The 21,961-nt window shown below is 46.1% G+C and overlaps 1 protein-coding gene across 1 annotated transcript in view; it reads left to right on the forward strand.

The window, feature by feature from the left end:
• COLQ (collagen like tail subunit of asymmetric acetylcholinesterase) overlaps positions 1-21,961 on the forward strand; it is a 452,986-nt gene that overhangs the window by 375,693 nt on the left and 55,332 nt on the right. The window contains 2 exon segments of the mRNA XM_078662856.1: positions 2,652-2,739; positions 8,118-8,257. Of these exon segments, the coding sequence (XP_078518982.1) occupies positions 2,652-2,739; positions 8,118-8,257 (228 nt within the window).

The following is a 21,961-nucleotide window of genomic DNA, read 5'->3' on the forward strand; positions in this document are numbered from 1 at the left end:
GTGATGCATTGGCAAACAAATCCATCCAGAAATCAGTTAACCTCAAAGCTTACTTCTTTTCTAAACCAGAAAACATCTCCCTAACTTCCCCCATGAAAAGGGGGCTACACTCAAGGTGCTCAACTCAACTGGTGCTCTTTCAAACCTACTAACATAAAAAAAACCTCCACACTAATTAAAGCCTCAAATTTGGCTGGTTCCCAACTGGACCCCGCCCCCTTCGCACCCTCAAGCATATTGTCAGTCAAAAATAACTTTATTTGGTTTGTCACAACCATAAAGCATATAAAACACATTTAATTTTTAAAAGAAACCTTTTCAGTTCATTAAAATTATGCTTAGTTCTTTCGCGGCTACAGGCCTTTAGTCTTTGCCCACTTTTGTAAGTAAGCTTTCTAATGATCTCATGAATTTTACCCCCCTACATATTAAAATCCAATCTGTTGAGTCCTCTGTTGCCGTAGACGCAAGAGAGAGACCAAAAACGTCTTCTGATCAACTGGCGAATTTTCAAGTATCTAGATAAAATCATGTATTGAACCTTTTCTAAAGAAACAGGACTCATCCCGGTTGATGCAGCCAATGGTTTCTTTTTCTTTAAAAACATTAAAAAAAACTGTATTGCCTCAGATATCAGCCTTCATCGAAAATAACCATCTGTCAGACAGAGAGGGAATGTAGACCAGGAAGAAGTACAGATTCAGCTCCACATGGAGCCACCTTTGGTGACAAAAGTGGTGTGACTTCAGTACTACCTCTTGACTTGTTGTCAGCTGTTGGCACAATTGAACACCAACTTCTAGCCCAACTGTTGTATAGCCGAAATGCTATACAATGCCTGTATTCAGGGTACAGTACTCAACTGGATAAAATCCTTGCTCAAGAACAGACTTCAAATTGTCTCAATACTACCATTCAATTCTGCATCATACCTGAGTTCAGTAGGTGTCCCCCTGGCCTCGACTATGCACCTTTAATCTTCAACATATTGTCTTGATCTTGTGAATTCTTTTAACCTCTCATGCTACAGTTTTGCTGAGGACACTCAGATCACCCTAAAACTTGAACATCCTTCACAATTCAAAAACCTCAAGACTATGTGAATGTCTACTAGCTGTGGAATTGTGGATGCTCAAGAATCACCTCATACTCAGCTCCACAAGTATTGAGATACTTGTTGTGTATTAGGGCAGAACTGTAGCCCCATATCCTCTTGGCCTCAGGAAATGGGATATCCACCTACCCTTTTGGCCAAAGTGAAAACCCTTGGAGTTATCATGGACTCTGTGCTCTCTTTTCAGTTCCAAGTCAAGACAGTGACAAGAGATTCTTTCTACACAGTGAGTAGCCTACAATGTATGTACCTGTATCAGCTCTCACTCAGGATACAAGTATCCCTTGTGCTTGTTATATCTGTCCTGCATAATAGACCCAGCAGAAAATCAATAGGTGAACTACAAAAAATACAAAACACTGCATGAAGACAAGTTCTCCACTTAAACAGATGGGATTGTCTTATACCCTGCTCTGAAAATACTTCACTTTTGCAATAAGGATATCCTGAAAAGCCATTTGCATCGCACATTGGACAGTCAACAGGCTGAGAGCTAGCTTCTTACAATAGCAACGTAGACTACCCAACCAAAGGAGATTCCTCAGAACAAGAATGCTCCTGATACTGAAAATCCCCACCTATCATAAAACTCAAACATGGAGAAAGCTCCTTCTCTTTGTAAACTTGCAAACTATAACCAAACTGATCAACAACCACTTTCATTTCACAAGGGCTATCACTTCCTGGCTTTTCCCATAGTGTAGACTCAATGACCCGTAAAAATGCAATTGTCGTTGGTTTTTGTTGTATGCCTGTAAACTTACCACACTTCTAAGGTCACTGTCACACATGTAAAACATGCTCACACACCACTGCATCAAGCTTGGAGCACACTTTATGGTCACACACCAAACTATTAGAGGACTCCCCTACTAATTCTCTCCTCTCATTCATACACCTCAGAATCACAAGCATTGACTTCATCAGCAAAGCTCTTTAGGACCTTTGCAGGAGGTAGGAAAGCTCTATTGAAATACTACAACATAATACAGTACAAAACCAAAGCTGGAAGCCAAAAGAAAGGAATGCCATTGAATCACCACAGGTATTTACCACACTTCTTACTGTACCTAAATTTCGCACACAGACACCTCACACACACACTCTCTCTCTCTCTCTCTTTGTAGGTTGTTGTGCTTGAGCCTGGCTGGGGGCTGCCACAATTCAAAATGCCTAATCACCACAGATTCTGGTTGGACCAGGAAGACGAGGTCCACTGTGGTGTTTATTATAAAGTGGTAGAAAGAACTTAAAATGTTGATGTGCAGAATGTCTTACTGAGAGGATGATGGAGTGTGGGTCCTGATGATGTAAATAAGAAGTTAGCTATAAGAGGTGGATCACTCATTCTCTATTCTTTTTCATATTCCTCCTTAATTGAACAACTTAATAAAGAGATGTAAAAGAAAAGGATGTGGGCAAAGCAAGAAAACGTCCTGATCTTTTGATATAACAGTACAAAGGTGTAAACCATCACAGTGTTGGCTTTGCTTATGTGTTCATTTAATTTCAATATAAATGTATTTTTTTGTCCTAGGGAGAAAAGGGTGACTCAGGAACATCAGGCATCATGGGCCCTCCTGGCCGCCCTGGACCTTCTGGCCCACCTGGTCCAGCAGTGCCAGGTAAGAACCATTAGCCAGAGTGGCAGCTTCGAAGTCTGGGCCACTCTGCAGGTGGGATTCTCAGGTTATGAGGGCAGCAGGGCCTTTTTCAGTTCACCAGATATGAGAGTTGTAATAAAATCTAAACTGCAGCAATGGGCTTCAAGAGAACCATTTCAGGGGACCAGGTAGTGACAACTGCTCGGTGACCACATTGTCTAGTGGTTGGGTGAAGCGTCCTGTAATCTATAACATTGGGGCAAATACATTTGCCAACATTCTGAGAATATAAAGAGTACCTCTATTACATTTTTTAAGTGAATTCCTACAATAGCCTCTTTGTTGACGAACTTCGGACAAGCAGGTTTGTACTGATTTCTGGCAGGTTTATAATTAAATACATCCTCGTGACCCTGGCCTGATAAATGGAACTAAACCTTTTAGTGAGGTTGAAACTGCGTTGACACTAATTCTGGCACATCTATGGATTTGTCACCTCAGAGTATGCTATTGTTTAGTTGATACTTGTTAATTGATGAGATATCCATGTTAAAAAAAACAACCAGGTATTTGTAAAGCTGGAACTAATCACCCGTAAGGGTTTCAAGGCGCTGGAGGCCGCTGGGGAGATTAAGTGACCTATTGCCCAGAGTCGCATGATGCTGAGCTGACCTGCCTCTACTGCTGGGGATCAAACCGTGAGCCCCGCACCCCGGAGTCAGTCACCCTGGCTGCTGCGCCACACCTCTCCCCAAAGTCGTCTTCCCTAACCGGGAATCAAACGAAGGCCGCGGTGGTGAGAGCGCCGAGTCCTAGCCACTGGAGCACCAGGGAGCCCATGTTGATTTGTGTTCCTGCTATTTCCGTCTGTTACACACTTGCTCATGTATATGATGATAAATATATCAAGAAAATGAATCTTGCAATAAACATTTTATTTTGGGGACCCAAGTGGGTTGTATTTGAAATTGTTGAAAGTAACCTATATTTGCTATATATAGCGGTAATTTAATTTGGGAGTAAGAAGCTGTAGTAAGTTACAAGACCACATTTATTTATTTATACAGTTTATACAGTTTATACAGCGGTGGCTAGCCCCGAAGATATCAAAGCACTTTACACAAGGTTCCACATGGTTGCAAAATTACATCAGTTACAAGTTACCAATGATATCAGTAAAAACATTTAAGGAGCATAGAAGAAAAGGAAAATGGAGTGAGAAGGGTAAGGGGGCAGAGGAGAGAGGACTAGGGTATAGATATAATTGAGAGACAAAGGGAAAGTCTGCCCAAGATGACGCTGGGTATGTGACGGCCAAGGGGGAATCCGCAGCCTATCTCCTCTGCAGCTATCAGGTAGCTCCACTGGGTATCGGCCAAATTGCTAGGTCTCAGCAGAAAAACATTAAAGGGATAGAAGGCAAGAAGAAGGGAGCGTAGAGGGAGAAGGAGGTTGGGTGAAGGGGTAGGAGTTAGATACGATAGAGAGACAAAGTAACATCTGCCCAAAGTCCGGCTGGGTAGGTGACGGCTGAGGTAGATGAATCGTCAAAAGTTACAGGGTGTCTGCCTATCACGTTGCAAGGTAAATGGGTTCCCAGCGATAATGGGAACATTCCTAAACCTCCAATAATGTGAGATTCCCTAAACACTGTGGACTCTCTCAGAAGACTCTGTCTGCCCTGGAGTCTCTGAGACTCCAGGGCAGAAATGCAGGATCTCTCCCCAACAAGGGGAGAAGGAGTACTTTGGCAAGGGGTACATTTAAAGGAGGCCAATTAAGGCCTTTTTCAATAATACGTGAGTCCCAATCACTGTCACCCAGGCACTCGTCACCAGCCGACTGGACTACGGCAACGCCCTCTACGCCGGAACCACCGCCAAGCTCCAGAAGAGACTCCAACGGATCCAGAACGCCTCAGCCAGACTCATCCTCGACATCCCACGACACAGCCACATCTCCGGACACCTAAGAGACCTGCACTGGCTCCCGGTCAACAAGAGAATCACCTTCCGTCTCCTTACCCACGCACACAAAGCTCTTCACGATCAAGGCCCGAGCTACCTCAACAACCGCATCAACTTCTACGCTCCCAAACGACACCTCCGATCAGCCAGTCACGCCCTCGCTGCCGTCCCCCGCATCCGAAGAACGACAACAGGAGGAAGGTCCTTCTCCTACCTGGCCGCTAAGACCTGGAACTCCCTCCCGACCCACCTGCGCCTGACCCAAGACCACCTCGCCTTCAGGAAGAAGCTCAAGACCTGGCTGTTCGGGCAGTAGCAGCACCCCCCTAGCGCCTTGAGACCCTCCGGGTAAGTAGAGCGCTCTATAAATGCCTATGATTGATTGATTGACTGTGGACTCTCTCAGAGGGGAATCTGAGACTCAGGGGCAAGAATGCTGGATCCCTCCCCAACAAGGGGAGAGGGAGCGCTGTAACCTCCCAGGCCTATCTGTGGCATGTATCATTATATATGAACTTCATATAAGGCGTCTATTGCAGTGCTGGACTTATTTCAGTTGCTTCAAATTGTTCTTCCTGTTGCTGTGTACAGTACTTTACACAAACAGAGACTTTCATTTGCGAACTCCAGGGTATGGTGTGTTGAGAAAGCAGAGTGATCTTGGCTCCCCTCTAGGAAAAGTCACCTTATACACTTTAGTTAACAGGGCTTGAAAAATCATAATCATTTCAGGTCTAGTAACTTGAAACATCTACTCGACTTAACTGAAATGCACTTGACCTTTGACTCCGAAAGCTGAACAAATGTGACAAGTTAACACAGTTTAAAAGCATTTTTATTGCTCATTCACTTTGTGAGCAATAAAGATGCCTTTAAATCTTGCTATCTTGTCACATTTGCCCTGCTCTCAGAGGCAGAGGTCAAGGGTAAGTATGTCTTCCTACTCACCAGAAAGGGCTGGCAGGACCCAAAAAGAGCTCGTACTTATTGACGGGCGAGTGGATTTTTCGAGCCCCGGTTAAAACTGATACGATTATCCAGCTCGAGGGGTTTATTTGCCTGTGCTAACCAGAATAAGAACAAAATGTGAACTTGCTACTTGAAGTTCCTTGATCATCTCATTAGCTCCTCACACGCACCATAAAAGCTCCACTGCTTTCCCTGTCGCCTCAGTCACTTTCCATATCTCCCTCCTCTTGCTCCCCTGCCATACTCTGATCCCTTTCCCTTCACCTTTCTCATATTCAGGTCCTATTTTAACCTTCCTGCCGACATGTTTGTGTTCTGAGAGATTTGAGCTTAGTGCTTGATTGAACCTAAGGAGTCGAGTTACTGCTTTTCCATTAGCCCTTTTATGCACTGAGAATATTTTCTTAACTCAGCCCAATGCATACCACTCCTGCTCTCTAGCATTTGTGCCACCTCACTCCTCATCCCTTGAACACCCCTACAAATTGTTTCTGAATGTACTCTTAGTCCTCTATGTGCTTCACCTTACTTTTGATGTCCACTCTTTGCCTGTGTGTTCCATTCTTAGAAGTCATCCTTGCCCTCTGTATCTCCTCTGCTACTCTTCATGTCCCCTGTACTGCCTCCTAAACTTCTCCCTAATTCCCCATTCCCCTGTCCTAGCAGTTGTCTGCTCTCCTCCTACCAAACCCCCACCATATTTCTTATTCCCTTGATATGTTTTCTGGATTTCTTTCCAGAAAACAGGCTGAAAATGGGTTTTCTATACCTTTAGCCACCAAGGACTTTGTCAATGTGCCAACCAGAAACCGAAATTCTAATTTACTGCAACCACCCTGCAAACCATTGAGCATTACTTTAGTTAGATATGTTTATGGTAACGAATAATCCTGTGAAAACCCAAACCCTCTTCCGTTGTGGAAAGGCACACTCAAGAACAGTAGTAATCCAGGAATATATTTTTAAGATTTAAAATAAATGACGGTGGCATGGGGATGACACACTTAGATCTCTATTTTTTGGCTGTACGTCCCCTGGTGGTCCATGATTGGTTCAATGTGAGTTGGTCTGACCGGCCTAGAGGCTTCAGATGAGTGAGCTGTGGCTACCCCAAATCCAAGCTATGATGTACGGGGGTCCATTCCATCCCGATTGCCTGATGTGACACGCTCCGTGTTACTGGCCTGGCGGGCCTCGTTGCGCCATACCGGTTGGGCGCATAAGCTGACCCTCTGGCAGGGGGCCTGGCTCCAGGAGGTTAGTGAGCTACAGGGATTTAAAACATGGGACCTCATTGGCATCTCACAGCTAGAGGACGTAGGGGCTCAAGGCCATAGGCTTTCTTTTCAGGAGCTCCAAACCCGCTACTCCCTACATTTGTCCCAATTCTACAAGTACCTGCAGATGCGACATGCCCTCCAAACGCACATCAGGGAAGACACGAGGCTCCCCGGATATAGCCCCACTGACGCCCAGACAATGATGGGAGACGTAGGCAAGGGTGGCATCTCACGCATATACCGCTCCCTAGTTAATAACACCACCCCCTCCTTGGATAAGTTGAGGGAACAGTGGGTGGAGTGGGTGGGCCCTCCAGGTGTAAACAGTTAGTAGTATAACGTTCGTATTGGGGTAGGGTCATGTTCTTATGGATGTATGATGGTACAACGCGGTATAAAACACCGCAGACCATCACAACGCAGGTTTTACAATGCAAGTCGTTACAATGACTTGCGTTGGAGGGCGCTGGACTTAGGAGTAGTGTAATTTACTATTCCAACTCCAGTCTACATACAGTAGGGAAGGTGTTGGTTAGTAAATTACACTATTCCTTTTCCTAGAGCGCCCCCCAGTGCAAGTCGTGATAACGACTTGAGCTGTGAAACCTGCGTTGTAATGGCACTGCGGTGTCATTACTGCGTCGTAAAGGATGTTTCCCATTCTTATAGCAGGTGAGTAACAATTGCAATCATACTGTAAAAAGAAATAGAGGTAAAAAACATAGAGAGATAGGGACTGGAGACTCCCATGGAGCACTTGGAGGATAGCTCTGGGGCAGTTGGTATGATGGGTCAGTGAGTTGAACACTTGCCTCTGTGATTTGCAGGTCATGAGTTTGAACCCCCACAAGGCAGACTCAGCCTTCAATCCTTCCGAGGTTGGTAAACTGAGTTCCATCAATTAATACTAACATCAGATACGTAAAGTGCTTAGAATTTGTGCTGTTCAAATATTGATAGTATGCATCTCCTGCTGAAGGTTGGGTTCTGCGGTAGTGTGGGACATAGAGGAAGGGTTGGAGCAAGGGGGTGGGATACACCGCCCTAAAGGGGCAGGACTGTGGCCAGAAGGGAAGGGCCTCATCACATAACAGCGTGGGTGCCGCAAAAACCTGTAATAGCCCTGTCACACAGGTTCCTTTTCTGAGTGTCCTTTTTTACACTTTGTGATCATCTTTTGTAGGGCAGCTAATTGTGGGACCAAAGGGAGAGCGAGGGATTCCAGGGCCTCCAGGAAGATGCTACTGCAAGCCACAACCGGGAGCTGGTGGCCAGATCTATGACGACCCTCTGCTTGGACACGGCTTTGTCAAGGCTCCGGCGGTAAGAACTTTAAATTTCTAAAGTATGGGATTGCATCTTCTCCAAGCCACATGATTGATGGCGCTGGATGATCTGCTATCCGAATATCAGCAATAGAAAGAGCTGGCACATGCACTATGCAAGTAACTGTCCTATAACATACTATGCTAGTGCCATAAGCATTCACATCACACCATCGCGCCATAGCTCTGGTTTTACTTTACCGTCCCCCACAATCTATGCCTGCCTTTCCCTCAGGACTTGCCGAACAAATAGCGTCAATTACTATGAAATATCCCCATACTATCCTCATTGGAGATTTTAATCTGTGGTTCGACATCCTGGACACTGATATCCAGGCGAGAGAATTGTTTGATTTACTTACTGACATCAACATGACCCAATTCATACAGTTCTCCACTCATGAGAAAGGCCACCATCTCGACCAACTATGGTCGCATAATCTCCCTCTGCTATCTATCTTGATTCAGCCCTGTATTTGGTCAGATCACCATTTTGTTTATTTTTCCCTTCAAGTAAGGAGACAACATCAGATTCCTTCTCAGCCTGGAGGGGAAATTCGCAAATGGGGGGCAATAGATCTTTCTGCTTTTCTGGACACTCTGGTTTCTACTCTGCCTCCACCTGACGACATGGGGGACGTAGATGATATCTATGGGGCGCTAGTCTCATGGATCCAAAGTGCTGCCAATATTCATGCACCTAATGTAAAATTCTCCCGCTCACGCGACAAAGAGGCTCATAAATGGTTCTCTGCGGACCTCAAAAAACTCAAACTAGAGGTCAGGCAAAAAGAGAGAATCTGGCGCAGAAATTATCTCCCACAAGATAAAGAGGTCTACTGCCTGAGCCGTCGCCTCTACCAAAAAACCATCCTTAAGAGGAAGACTGACTATTTTTCAGGCATAATTCTGAAATCTCAGAATCAAACTAAAGACATCTTTAGAATAGTGAATGACCTCTGTAACGATGAGCGTACGTCCCTACCTATCGCACAATCTCAAGCTTTATGTGATGATTTGAATAATTTTTTTATTGAAAAAATCATCACAATTAAACAAAGTATACCATCACACCCTGCCAGTAACATCACTGAGGACACATACATGAATCCAGAGATCTTAGACCACATCCCCCCGATTGATTCCAAACAATTGTCGGAACTTCTTCAAAGGATCAAATCAGGGTCACCTAATGATATCTGTCCCCCTTCGATCTTTAGAGAAGTAGGCCTATCCCTTCCACAGGCATTCCTGCCTATCCTCAATGAATCCCTCAGACAAGGCAGAGTCCCCACAGATTTTAAAAAATCTCTCCTTATACCTTTGGTAAAAAAACAAGGGAAGGATCCTTTGGATCTTACAGACTACAGACCTATCTCCCTGCTGCCCTACCTCTCAAAGGTGCTGGAGGCTCATGTCTCTAAGAGTGTCTCTAATTTCATCGAGACCACTAACTACTTGGAGCCTAATCAAGCGGGGTTTCGCCCGGGCCATTCAACAGAGGCGGTGATTCTGGCGGTTCAGGACAACCTTAGAGCCAATGCGGATATCGATACACACCAAGCCCTGGTGCTGCTTGACCTCTCAGCTGCGTTCGACACGGTTGACTATGACATCTTGCTCAACCGTGTCGAACAGGCCGGCCTTAGAGGACCAGCGTTGAGCTGGATTACTTCCTTTATCGAGGGCCGGACTCAGGCAATTCAACTGGGCAGCTTTATAGGCACTAGGCATACGCCCACCTGTGGAGTTCCGCAGGGGTCGTCATTATCCCCCTTATTATTTAATCTTTATCTCCGCCCTCTTCTTTATTCCCTTAAGAAGTTTAATGTCACGGTGTTCAACTACGCGGACGATTTACAGCTAATATTTCATCTGAACATCCCTGATGCTGTGTCCGAATTTCAGAACACCATGAAACACATCCAATGCTGGATGAACGAAAATCATCTAAAACTCAACCCAGGCAAAACAGAACTACTTTTGCCCGGGAACAGTTTATCCAGCTGGAGTGATAACTTCTGGCCAGCAGACCTGGGCATCCCCCCTGTAAGGTCCACTGCTGTAAAGAGCTTAGGCATCACGCTCCACTCGGACCTGTCCTTAAAAACCCAGGTGGGCGCCGTGGTCTCAGCAAGCTTTTTCCAAATGAGGAAAATAAAAAAGATTGCTCATCTTCTCACCCAGTCTGCCTTAATCCAGGTTACTATTGCTTTGGTCATGTCCCGCCTGGACTATTCCAACAGCGTCTATTTGGGACTTCCAGTGGGCCTGTCGAAGAGACTTCAACTTGTCCAGAATCAGGCGGCGAGACTCATTCTACAACAGCCAAAATGGTCTTCTATTAAACCTGGATTAGAAAAGCTACACTGGCTTCCGATCTCCCAGCGCATAGCCTTTAAAGCAGGGTGTATCACCTTCAAGGCCACACAAGATAAAGGCCCTGCCTTTATTCGTTGCCTGATCTCTAAATACATACCCACCAGAAGCTTGCGCTCTGCGCAAAAATCCCTACTGGAGGTGTCTCGCTTCAAAAGGAAGCGACAGGGAGGCTGCTGTTTTCGCCATCTAGCAGCCTCACTTTGGAACTCCATCCCATTACCGATTAGGCAGAGTAAGGATTTACTCACCTTTCGTAAGGGATTAAAAACTTGGTTGTTCTCTCAAGCCTACCATTAGCCATTGTTAGCTCAGTGTTATGTTGGACGGATTCTTCACTTTTCCTATAGCGCCATGAAGCCCACGGGCGTACGAGCGCTCTACAAATTGATTTTAACATAACACCACACCTCAGGGACTCCACCGGCTCCTGATACACAGGCTCACTCATTTCAAACTCCTCACATACACATTCAAGGCACTACAGATCTTAGGCCCCACGTAGCTGTGCAGTCGCATGACCTGTTCAAGTGTCAACAAGTAGTGCTCTATCCAAGTGTCAAAAACAGTCTCGTATCATACTGTGGGGAAGCAGATTCTGACTTATGGGAATCCACCATCTTTTTTCTCCTTTTGGCCCTCTGTTTTTGTTCAACCTCTTAAGGTAAGCAGCTGTGTACAGGATTTTACATAGTGTGGGATACTGCTTTGAACTTGTTGCTCAGCAGGCACATGTAGAATAGGTTTAGAAGTTCCTGTATGAGTGTTGGAAGTGCCATTTTTTGACATGGTCATCGCCAATTTTTGCACTAGTACTGATGCTTTTCGACTGAAAGTGCACCGGGTCACTGCTAACCAGGCCCCCAGTCCCAGTGCTCTTTCCCTTAAAGCAGGTAAATGTCTAATTGTAACCCAATTGGCATGAACTTTAGCACCCCTGTAAGTACCTAGTAAATGGTACCTCTGGTGTCCTGATCATGGGCACTAAAGAAGGTCCCTATGGGCTGCAGCATGCATTATGCACTCAAAGGGACTAACACAAAAATGACATACAGGCTGCAATTGCAGGATGCATGAAATGGTGCAAACCATTGTGAAAACACTAATGGAACACTCCCTGTGTCCTATGCACACTGCATATACTATATGTAAGTCACCCCTACAGCAGGCCTTAGAGCCCTAAGGCAGGATGCATTATATTATATGTGAGGGCATATCTGCATGGGCAAATATGCCCCTGTGATGTCTAGTTCCATTGCCACGACATTGCAAGTGATCAGGAAGCCTTCTTAAGCATACTGTACTGGGCACTGGACAGCTTCATAATAGCTTTACTGAAACTAATGATGTTTGGTATCAAACACCTCGTCTTAATAAATCCACACTGAAACCAGTGTTGGGATTATTATGACATGCACCCAGAGGGCACCTTAGAGGTACCCCCTGAAACCTATCAGCCATTTAGTGTGCTGACCGTCTGGACATTTCCAGCCTGCCACCACCGATGAGTTTCTGAACCTACCACGGAGAGCCCTCGCTTTCAGAGGTCAGAAGCAAAACCTGTTTTTGGAGGAGGTTTTTACACCTCCTCCAGCAGGATGTCTAGTGATTTAGCAGAGGCTTCAAAGTCTCTGCCGCCTTTGATATACGACTCCAGCTTCCTCCAGACCTAGAGAATACTACCCACTGCCCTGGGGCCCATTGGGAATATTAGCTAGTCAGTGGGCGTGCCCCCCTATCAGGCTAGGCACACCCCTAAGGTGGGCCACCTGAAGTGGACACTCAAAGAAGGGTTTTTGGTGAAACTAGGAACTCTGGGTCAGGTGTATGCCCACTCTCTACAGGCAGTGGCTATATGGAGGTGTAGTCAACCCAGGGGTAAGTAGCCCATTGGCAACTAACTTACATTCCTCTTAACACCCCCTAAATTCAGTATTTAGACTGTTCTCTGACACCAGAAACTCAGATTTATCTACTAGGATCCAAGGGAAGCCCAAATAAGAGCAGTCACTGCGAGAAATAAGGACTTTAACACTACTTCGAGTCAGACCCAGTCTTACTGCTGGAACCTTGACAATTTCACTGACCCAATTACCCTGACTACTGGTGCACTTACAGCCACCAAGGCTTGTTTGTTCAATCTGACCACCACTGCTGCAAACACCTGCACATCGAGGGATTTCAGGAGAGATGAAGTCCACACCGAGAGTGGCCCTGCTGTCTTTCTTTTACCTCCTCTACAGGTACCCCAAGCACCGTGAGAACCTCCAACGCAAAGTGGCCAACCAGTCAGCACCTCTGCACCCAAGCCCCACAATACACTACTTCAGACTGCGTCCCCTTGAAATAGGAGTCCACATGAACAGAGCCCCATGTTTGGTTCTGTCGGACTTATCCCCAAGTCCCCCCTTGCAGACTCTGTTGTTTTCACTGGTCCTTTTACACTTTACCGCGTAGTGGTCGAGGCTAACAATGCAAGCAGAACTTCTGCACCCGCACACTCCAGGACAGTGCACTCGGACCTACTGGTGGTTTCTTGGACCTTGGGCCCTAAGCACCTTAAGTCCTAAAGGATACCTTCTACAATAGTTTGCAAGTATACCTATTGTAGGAAAGTAGGATCTGCTTTTATGGTTACCCCCACTTTTGGCCTGGTGTTATACTGTTTCTGACTAGTCTGACTGGGATCCTGCTAATCAGGACCCCCGCCTCTGTGCTTTCTCCCCTAAGTTGGATATGGTGAGTACTTAGGTACATCCCAGATTGGCTGCTGGTGTACCCTTGTAAGTCCCTAGTATATGTTACTGAGGAACCAAGGGCCCAGGTACACCAGGGGTCTCCCATGGGCTAAAGCATGTATGATGCCGCCCAGGAGAGACCATTTGAATTGTCACTCCAGGCCTGCCATTGCAGTCTGTGTAAGCTGGAGCTAGCACCACTTACGACAGATACAGGTTTCCCTATATCTGAGGTCACTGCACTTAAAACCTAAAAGTCATCCTTAAGACAGACCTTTCAATCCTGAAGGCAGGGTGCTCGGTTCCAAGTGTGAGGGTGCCCCTGCAAGAGCATGGCACCCCTACAACCTTCGGAGTCCATTCTCCTGTGTTGTAAGTGCATAAGTCATTATGACATATAGAGTGGCTGTGCATCATTATGTGATTACCAGCTCTAAACTGGCTGAAAGTGACCCAGTTGTGTTTGGTATCAAACATGTTGGAATCATACTCCCACACCATAACAAATCATACCCCCACACTGTAAACGGTGTGGGAGGTGTGATTCTATGCACTGTAAAGCTCCTGCGGGGGACCTCATTGTTCCCGGTACCAATCTTCTAGAACCGGACAGCAAGCTAGGGCTGCTGCCAACCAGACACATGTTTCTGCCCTCCTGCTGCTGAGCCAAGCTAGAGCAGGGGAAGGCAGAACAATCGATATCCTGTCACAGGAGGTGTGACCACCTCTCAGACAGGGTTTAGTGTATTGGGGCAGGGTGAGGGTACTTTGTAGCGCCACTAAAACTACTTGAAGGGCACACTTGGTGCTCTCCTTGCATACATATCCAGTTCAAATCAGTTCAGGGAGCCGTTGGCTCCAGCACTGGGGCACATCTGGACAAAGAACATCGGAGTATCCTACCCACTGTTCAGCCCCTCCTCGGGGATGGAACCCTGACTTGTCTGAACTCTTTCCTTAGGGTACTTAAGGACTTACCTGTGGGTGGGTCCCCAGATTCATCATGGAACAAGATTAATATCATCTTCAACTGTCTGGGCACTCTGGACTTTGCTGGACCCTTGCTCTGGGCACCGAGACTGCAACTGGAAAGACTGATGCTGCTCCTGCAAGTCTGCTGCAACGTCTGTGTCTCTGCTTCATACAGGATCCTTCCAAGAACTGTGGGCATCCAAGACATCTGAAGGAATCTCCCTTGAAGTGAAAAAGCCACTTCCCTGCATCTGTAGGCACCGCAACCAAGCTGACCGGTCTGCTGATCCTGGGCTCACACAGACTCCGAAGGGGTGGCACTTATATAAAGCTCTGTTTCATCACTTCCAGCTATAACGCTACTGACTGTGCTGCCCAAGGGAGAATAGCTATGAAAAAGTCAGCAACACAGGTGGTAGTTTTTCAACTCCATCGAGGCCTGCACTGTCTTCTCACTGAGTCGGAGGCCAGTATCCCTTGTTGGAACTACAGGAACTGAACCCCTGTGCATTGCGACAACTTATTGTTGCAAAGGCTTGTTGGCTCTCTTCCTCAGAGAACGTCAGGCTCCAAGTAGCCCCAACCTGAAGCATTTCCTGTGAACAACAACTCCTTCCTCACCGTATCTCGTGCACCGTGGGCCACATCTTTGGTGAGCTGCTCGAGGTCCTCTAGCGACTTCAGTGCCTCAGGCCTGTGGGTCCTTTTGAGGGTCTTCTTTGATTCCAGTGGGCTTCCCTGATTGCTCGGGGCCTACTCTGACTCCCCTGCTTGTGGTGAGTCCCTTGGACCTTCGTGGTCCCGACACTGCACCTTTTTCGCTTACCACATTGTTTGCAGTTGCCAAGGCTTATTGGTGTTCCCAACGGACACCGACCCCTTCAACTCTCGACATCCGACGTGGGACAGCTTGTGAATGGCTCCTGGTCTTCAACAGCCTCGCCTGGTCCACACAGTTGCAGCTCAAAAGTCATGTCAACTCTCCTGCAACACCCGACATAGGTGGGCATTCGTCTTCTGTGCCTCCTGGTCACTTCTGAGTGGCATAGACTTTGTATCCTCTGCTTGCAGGCACTTCTTATCTTGAAGCCACCTTTGGATTCCACCAGAGACTTTCACCTTCTTCGCCAGCAGCATCTTCCTGAAGTCCTCCAATGAGTTTGGCAGTTTGTGGTAAATAAATAAATAATACCCTATTTTTGACTAGACATATATCATAACAGATAGCTCAATAAATAAGAGTCAAGATTCGAGGTAGTAGGAGTTTTGCAGGTTTAATACAGCATAAGGACAGGAACAGGACAACCTGCATAGGAATAGGATGACAGGGTGACAGGGCCCAGCAGCTGCTGGGGCTGGATCTGGGATGAGCGCGCTGGCTTTTAATAACAATACATGAGCATATATACATAACGCAAACACATAGCATTACATTGCAGTGGGCGTAGCAGTGGGTGGAGCAGTAGGTGTGACGCGTAGCAGTCGCGAAAGATAAGGGCGAAAGTAGGTGTAACTGGGCGTATACATAGACATGTGGTGCAGACGTAACAGGATATGTCATGAATGGGGCGGAAACCATGGAGGGGGCTACCTGAGGAGCCGGGACCTCTAACCTGATGGTGCGCGCAAACTAGCAATGACGTATCACTAGGAGAAGCTGGGGGCTATGAACTCTGTGCTAGGAGCAGAGACTGAAGTCTGGAGGGTCGGAGCGACATGTACCTAAACCCTATCTAGTATCTGATGTTTAGGGAACATGTTGATAGGAACTAGAAGTCAAGAGGGGAAAGGCTAACGTGATCCTGAGACTGGACCATGCATTATTCTACATGTAGTGCGTGATGAAGAATATTAAATGACCATTAAATGCAGTATTTCTCTAACGTGGAGACGTGAAGGCTAGACAATGACGGAAACTATTGATGCAGTTCAGTAGCTTAGGAATGCAGAGAAGGAGGACTGAACTGATAACTGGAATCATAACATATTCTTGGCAGACTCAGAGACTGAGCCAGGCTGGGCCGGGCACTGCGAGGCAGGAAGTAAGTGAAGGGTCGAGGATACAGGTGGGGGCTGTATCCCTCCTCAGCGAGGCTTCAGGAGACAGGAGCTGAATCTGGTGTCCGGGCCCTTTTGAGGCCTAGAAACGGGGACTTTATAATAGAATAACGTGCACACTGAGAAACGTGGCAACGTAGCTTTACATAGGCCTGATATTCGTAGTATTCACGAGGACTGGAAACTAGCATACTAGAGGGGGACACAACTGTAATTGCGTCATTAATCAGACATGGGGAATGCATGTGCATATTTAATCATGCACACATAACATATGATGGATGACACGTAGGGACACAGAACATGGCAAAATTTACTTTTCCACATTCCCTCCTTGTCACTACGTTTCCATCAGGAAACATCAATATTCATGATACCATCTATCATTTCATACAGTATCATTTGCTCATCTCGAATTCTCTTGGAACGGGATTTAGAACGGGGCTTGGGACTAGGAATACAAGAGGTAGCACAAATGCCGCAAATCGCAGGGCCACATTGTATACAGAGGCAGCAGCTGAATATGATCGCTACTGCAATACCTAGAAAGGACAATATTTTCCATCCCCATGCGGAAAATATATTCCAGAACCAGCCGGACCATGTCCAGGTGCCTGGATCTTGGTGTATCAGATGGGCAATTTTATGGAGTCTGGTTATAGCTGAATAAACAGACGGCGCGTTATTTGGAATGAAAATGCAGCAACTAGATCCGATGACTCTACAAGCCCCGCCCCTATCGGCCAGTATGACGTCAAGGACGAGACGATTCTGTAAAACGACAAATCTCATAGCAGATTGCTCTTCAGTTAAGTTACCTAGAGCAGAGGCAGTCTCATTTACTACAGCTTCAAGGGTTCTGGTTAATCTACGGATTAACTTACTATTCTGGATAGGTCCTATAAAGAAGAAGAAACCTTTATTGAAATCGGTATATTGTTCTAGAGCAGTTTCAGTATAATCGACAATTGGGGACTCCCTTCTATGTCTAATGTGTACTAGATGTGTGTTTCTATGATAATCAGGTGGGGCTAGGAAAACTGGTGGCAGTAGGAAGGCAATGTAACAGGTTCCCTCCCAATCGAGGGGCAGACGAACATATGCGGTTTGACCACAAATAAAATATGAATGACGTGAAGTTTTAAAGATAGATTTCCCACTGTCACTATACTTGACAATAGTAGTACAATCACTATGTCCTACATGTACGGAACCATAATTTCGGACACATAATTCGCCTTTGACTGGTAGTACTGAAATAGCAGGTAAGTCTGGAGTAGTATCAGACTGAACATTCAAGACCATGAAATTCGACGAATAATTACCTAAATTATACACTTCATTTTCTAGATCTAAACCTGTTCGGTGAGGGAGACCTTGCTTGTCTGGGAAACATGTACTGTTAAGAAAAGACATATCTGTTGAGGATGACGTTAACGTGGACCATGCTCCACACGAACCATTATGTGAAAATGGATAAGGAAAAAGTGGCAGAACTCCCTTCGGGGTCTGGAAAGGGGGGAGTCGACCACACACCCAACAATTAGTGGCATTGTTGGTCTGGTGTGAGTAATGTAACATACGGATAAATGAGTTATTTCGCATAGCGAGGCGGTAGGACAGTTCATGAGGGGGCAGATCACTAAACGTGTGCTCTGCTGTAGCATTAGCAGACTTATTTACATGTGAAACTGGGAAATACAGGAAAAATGCATAACTGGTGCAGGAAATCATAAGGCTGGAAAACAATATAAAACATAGAAAAACGATACATCGGATTGAGTTTTGACTAACTCTCTCACTATGGGGGTCTATTTTATACATGTCAGAAACAGTCTAACCGTTTCACCTAGGGGAGGACTTAGACAATCAAACTGACTGACTTATTTTACTAGACCGTAGTTTCTGTTTATACACCTGCTGCGGAGTTTTCTCTAACAGGGGAGGGGTTGTAACAATGTCTTTTGCGGGACAGTCCTTGAGAACAATATTCTGGCAATCCTTTGAATCCTGGGAAATGTTCTTTAAGGCGGGTTTCAGTCCATTAAAAAGTTTAATATGAGAAAGGTGTACCCAGCCTTTGCGTCCTTCCAACTTCACGGCTGTACGGGTAGTGAGGAGGACCTGTCGGGGCTCTTTCCATCGAGGCTCCAGCGGACTTGATCTGTCAAAGTTCCTCACCATCACCATGGATCCTGGAACGATTTCATGCGGTGCCACCTCGGTATTGTCTGGAAATGCGGCGGCAACCTGTGAACGACATGAGTTGAGGGCAGACATCAAGGAAGCTAGGTAATCTGTCAGCATATTACTTGAAACATCGGTAATACTTCGGGGTCTAGGAGTACCCCACATGTTAGGGGGGCGGCCGAAAACGACCTCATACGGGGACAGACCTGATCTGGAATGTGCGACCATGCGCATATAAAATAGAGCAACTGGCAGAGCTACTAGCCAGTCCACACCTTTTTCTTTACATATTTTGGCGACTCGGATTTTCAGAGTCTGATTATGTCTCTCAACGAGACCGGCTGCTTCAGGATGGCGTACACAATGGAACTTCCACTGGTACCCTAGCAAAAGGGAAACATGCTTCATGAGTTCAGATGAGAATGGCTGGCCGTTATCAGAATACACGACCCTAGGGAGTCCATAACGGGGGAAGAACTCACGAACCAACTGCTTGGCAGTGGTCGTGGCTGTGTAATCTGGGACTGGATATGCTTCTGTCCACCTGGACAAAGCGCATACAACTACAAGGACATACTTGAAACCTCGACATCGCTCCATCTGAATATAATCCATCTGGAGGACTTCAAAAGGGTGGTCAGGGGGCTGGAATCCACCTTGTTCCACCGGGACACTTTTACCTGGATTAAACTGACAACATATCATACAGGTACGGACTTTCTGCTTGGCTGCAGCTCGTAAATGCTTGTTGAACCAAATGTTCTGGATACTGTCTAACATAGCTTTTTCCCCTAAATGTGCTGGACTATGTGCGGTATTAATAATGACTTGAACCATAGAGTCGGGGAGAAACCATGTGGCTCTACCCTTCGTTAACCATCCTTGATCTGTCTGGACCCCTCCTTGTTCGGACCATTTCTTGATTTCATCGGGAGTAGCATGTAACTGGATATCTATGACATCTTGAGTAGGGTCCTTAACTGTCATGCATGTAGTCGGATCTGGAGTATGTGTCATGTTAACTGGAATGTCTGGAGTCTGTGCTGTAAGCTTGGCTGTGCGATCTGCTAGATCGTTACCTTGAGAAATAATGTCAGTGACCTTCGTATGTGCTTTGCACTTCATGATAGCGATAGATGTCGGTAAGTGTATGGCATCTAACAGAGCTTGAATAAGGAGACCATGCTGAATCTTGGTTCCATGAGAAGTCATGAAATCTCTCTCCTGCCAGAGCACTCCGAAGTCGTGTACAACTCCAAATGCGTAGCGTGAATCTGTGTAAACATTAACTTTCAGGTTCTTGGCGTGTATGCAGGCTTGTGTCAGAGCAACTAGCTCTGCTGCTTGAGCGGACAGAGTGTCAATACGGTGTGTCTCAATAACTTCGGTGTCAGTAGTCACTGCATACGCGGCTACTAGTTCTCCTGTACTAGTTCTCATACATGAACCATCCACATAAAGTGTCAGGTCGGGGTCTGGTAACGGAATATCTGTCAGATCTTGCCTTGGTTTTGTCGTAATGTTAACTACTTCCACACAATCATGTGTGGCAGAATTTGAATTAGCTGATGGTAACAGTGTAGCAGGATTCAGGATGTTGCAGCGTCTGATTTCTATGTGTGGCTGGAACAGTGTCAATTCATAACCTGTTAAACGTGCAATTGTCAAGTGCTGAGTTTGCGTTCGGTTTAAAAGAACTTCCACGGAGTGTGGGACTTGTACTGTCAAGGTATGTCCTAAGACTATGGAATCACTTTGTCTGATAGCTAGGGCTGTGGCTGCAACTGACTTGAGGCACGCAGGCAGCGCCTGGGCGACTGGATCTAATGTGCTCGAAAAATAAGCACATGGCTTGTATTGTCCTGCTTGATCTTGTGTGAGAACAGATAATGCTGTACCTTCGCGTTCTGTGACGAAAAGTGTAAAAAGCTTACTGTAGTTCGGTGTGGCTAGAACTGGAGCTTGGCATAAAGCTTTCTTTAACTCGTTGAAACTAAGTGTATGTTCAGATGTCCAAGGGAGAACAGTCGATACGGCTGCCTCCTGTGTCGTTAACTGTATCAGTGGCTTGGCTAGAAATGCATACTGAGGAATCCATTGTCTACAATAAGAAGTAAGGCCGATAAAGGCACGTACCTCCTTCTGGGTCTTGGGCTGAGGAAGACTCGCTATTAACTGGATACGGTCTGGTGTCAACTGCCTACCCCTCTTGGACAGTAAGTGTCCTAAGTATACCACTTGCTGGACACAGAATTGAAGCTTCGAAGGGGACACCTTGTGCCCCATCTCGGCCAGGAAATACAGAACCGTTAGTGACGCTCGCTCGCAATCACGTTCAGAACGGGCTGTGATCAGTAGATCATCGACATACTGGAGCAGGGCAGTGTCAGTTGGCATGTGAATGTTGTCTAGTTGTCTCTTGAGTGCTTGACTGTAAATACTAGGACTTTCTGTGAAACCTTGAGGAGCGCGTGTGAACATATAGCTCCTTCCATTTAAACAGAATCCGAAAAGAAACTGGCTGTCTGGATGAATTGGAACACTGAAAAATGCGTTCTTGAGGTCTATGACAGTGAAGAACGTGGCTTCGGAATCAATGGCTGTTAATAGGGAAGAGATGTCTGGGACAACTGGGTACTGAGGAATAATACATTTATTAAGTTCTCGTAGGTCGATCACTAATCGATATACTGGGGGTGCATTTGGATCAGTACGTTTCATGACTGGAATGATCGGAGAATTGCATACGTTGGAGTCAGTTTCTACAACTACTCCTTGAGCGATGAGCTCGTCAATAATTTTGGATAAGGCTGCTACAGCCTCAGGTGGCAATCGGTACTGTCTGATTCGTGGTAACACTACACCTGGTTTGAGAGTCACACGATGGGGTGTGATTTGCATGTAACCTACATCAGTTGGACCTTGCGCCCATAAATGCTGCGGAACATTAGACAATCTTGGATCAAAATCTCGTAACACATAGTGACCCTTAAAGTCACGTAGGAACAATCGTATTCCCTCTGGGGAACAACATATAACTGCGCCTAACTCTTTCAGTGTTTTAATGCCTAATAGATTTTCTGGACATGACTTAGTAAGTAACAGATCAGTAGTGCGGGACAATGGACCTACTTCTAGAGTAACTGGCTTTGAAATCTCATTTACGATAGGTTTTCCTGAAAATCCAAGGGAAACATTTCTTGAGCCTGAGAGCGGAGCCCCTGGAACTTCGGCATGACTAATTGTGGTCCTACTTGCCCCTGTATCAATCAAAAACTTTCTGTCTTTCCCTAATACTTGACTGTGAACATAGGGACCTTCTTGATCTACAGGTATCTCGATGAGAGGCAAGCCTACCTCCCTCT

This window comes from Lissotriton helveticus, chromosome 10 (assembly GCF_964261635.1).
Source record: "Lissotriton helveticus chromosome 10, aLisHel1.1, whole genome shotgun sequence".
Lineage (NCBI taxonomy): Eukaryota > Metazoa > Chordata > Amphibia > Caudata > Salamandridae > Lissotriton > Lissotriton helveticus.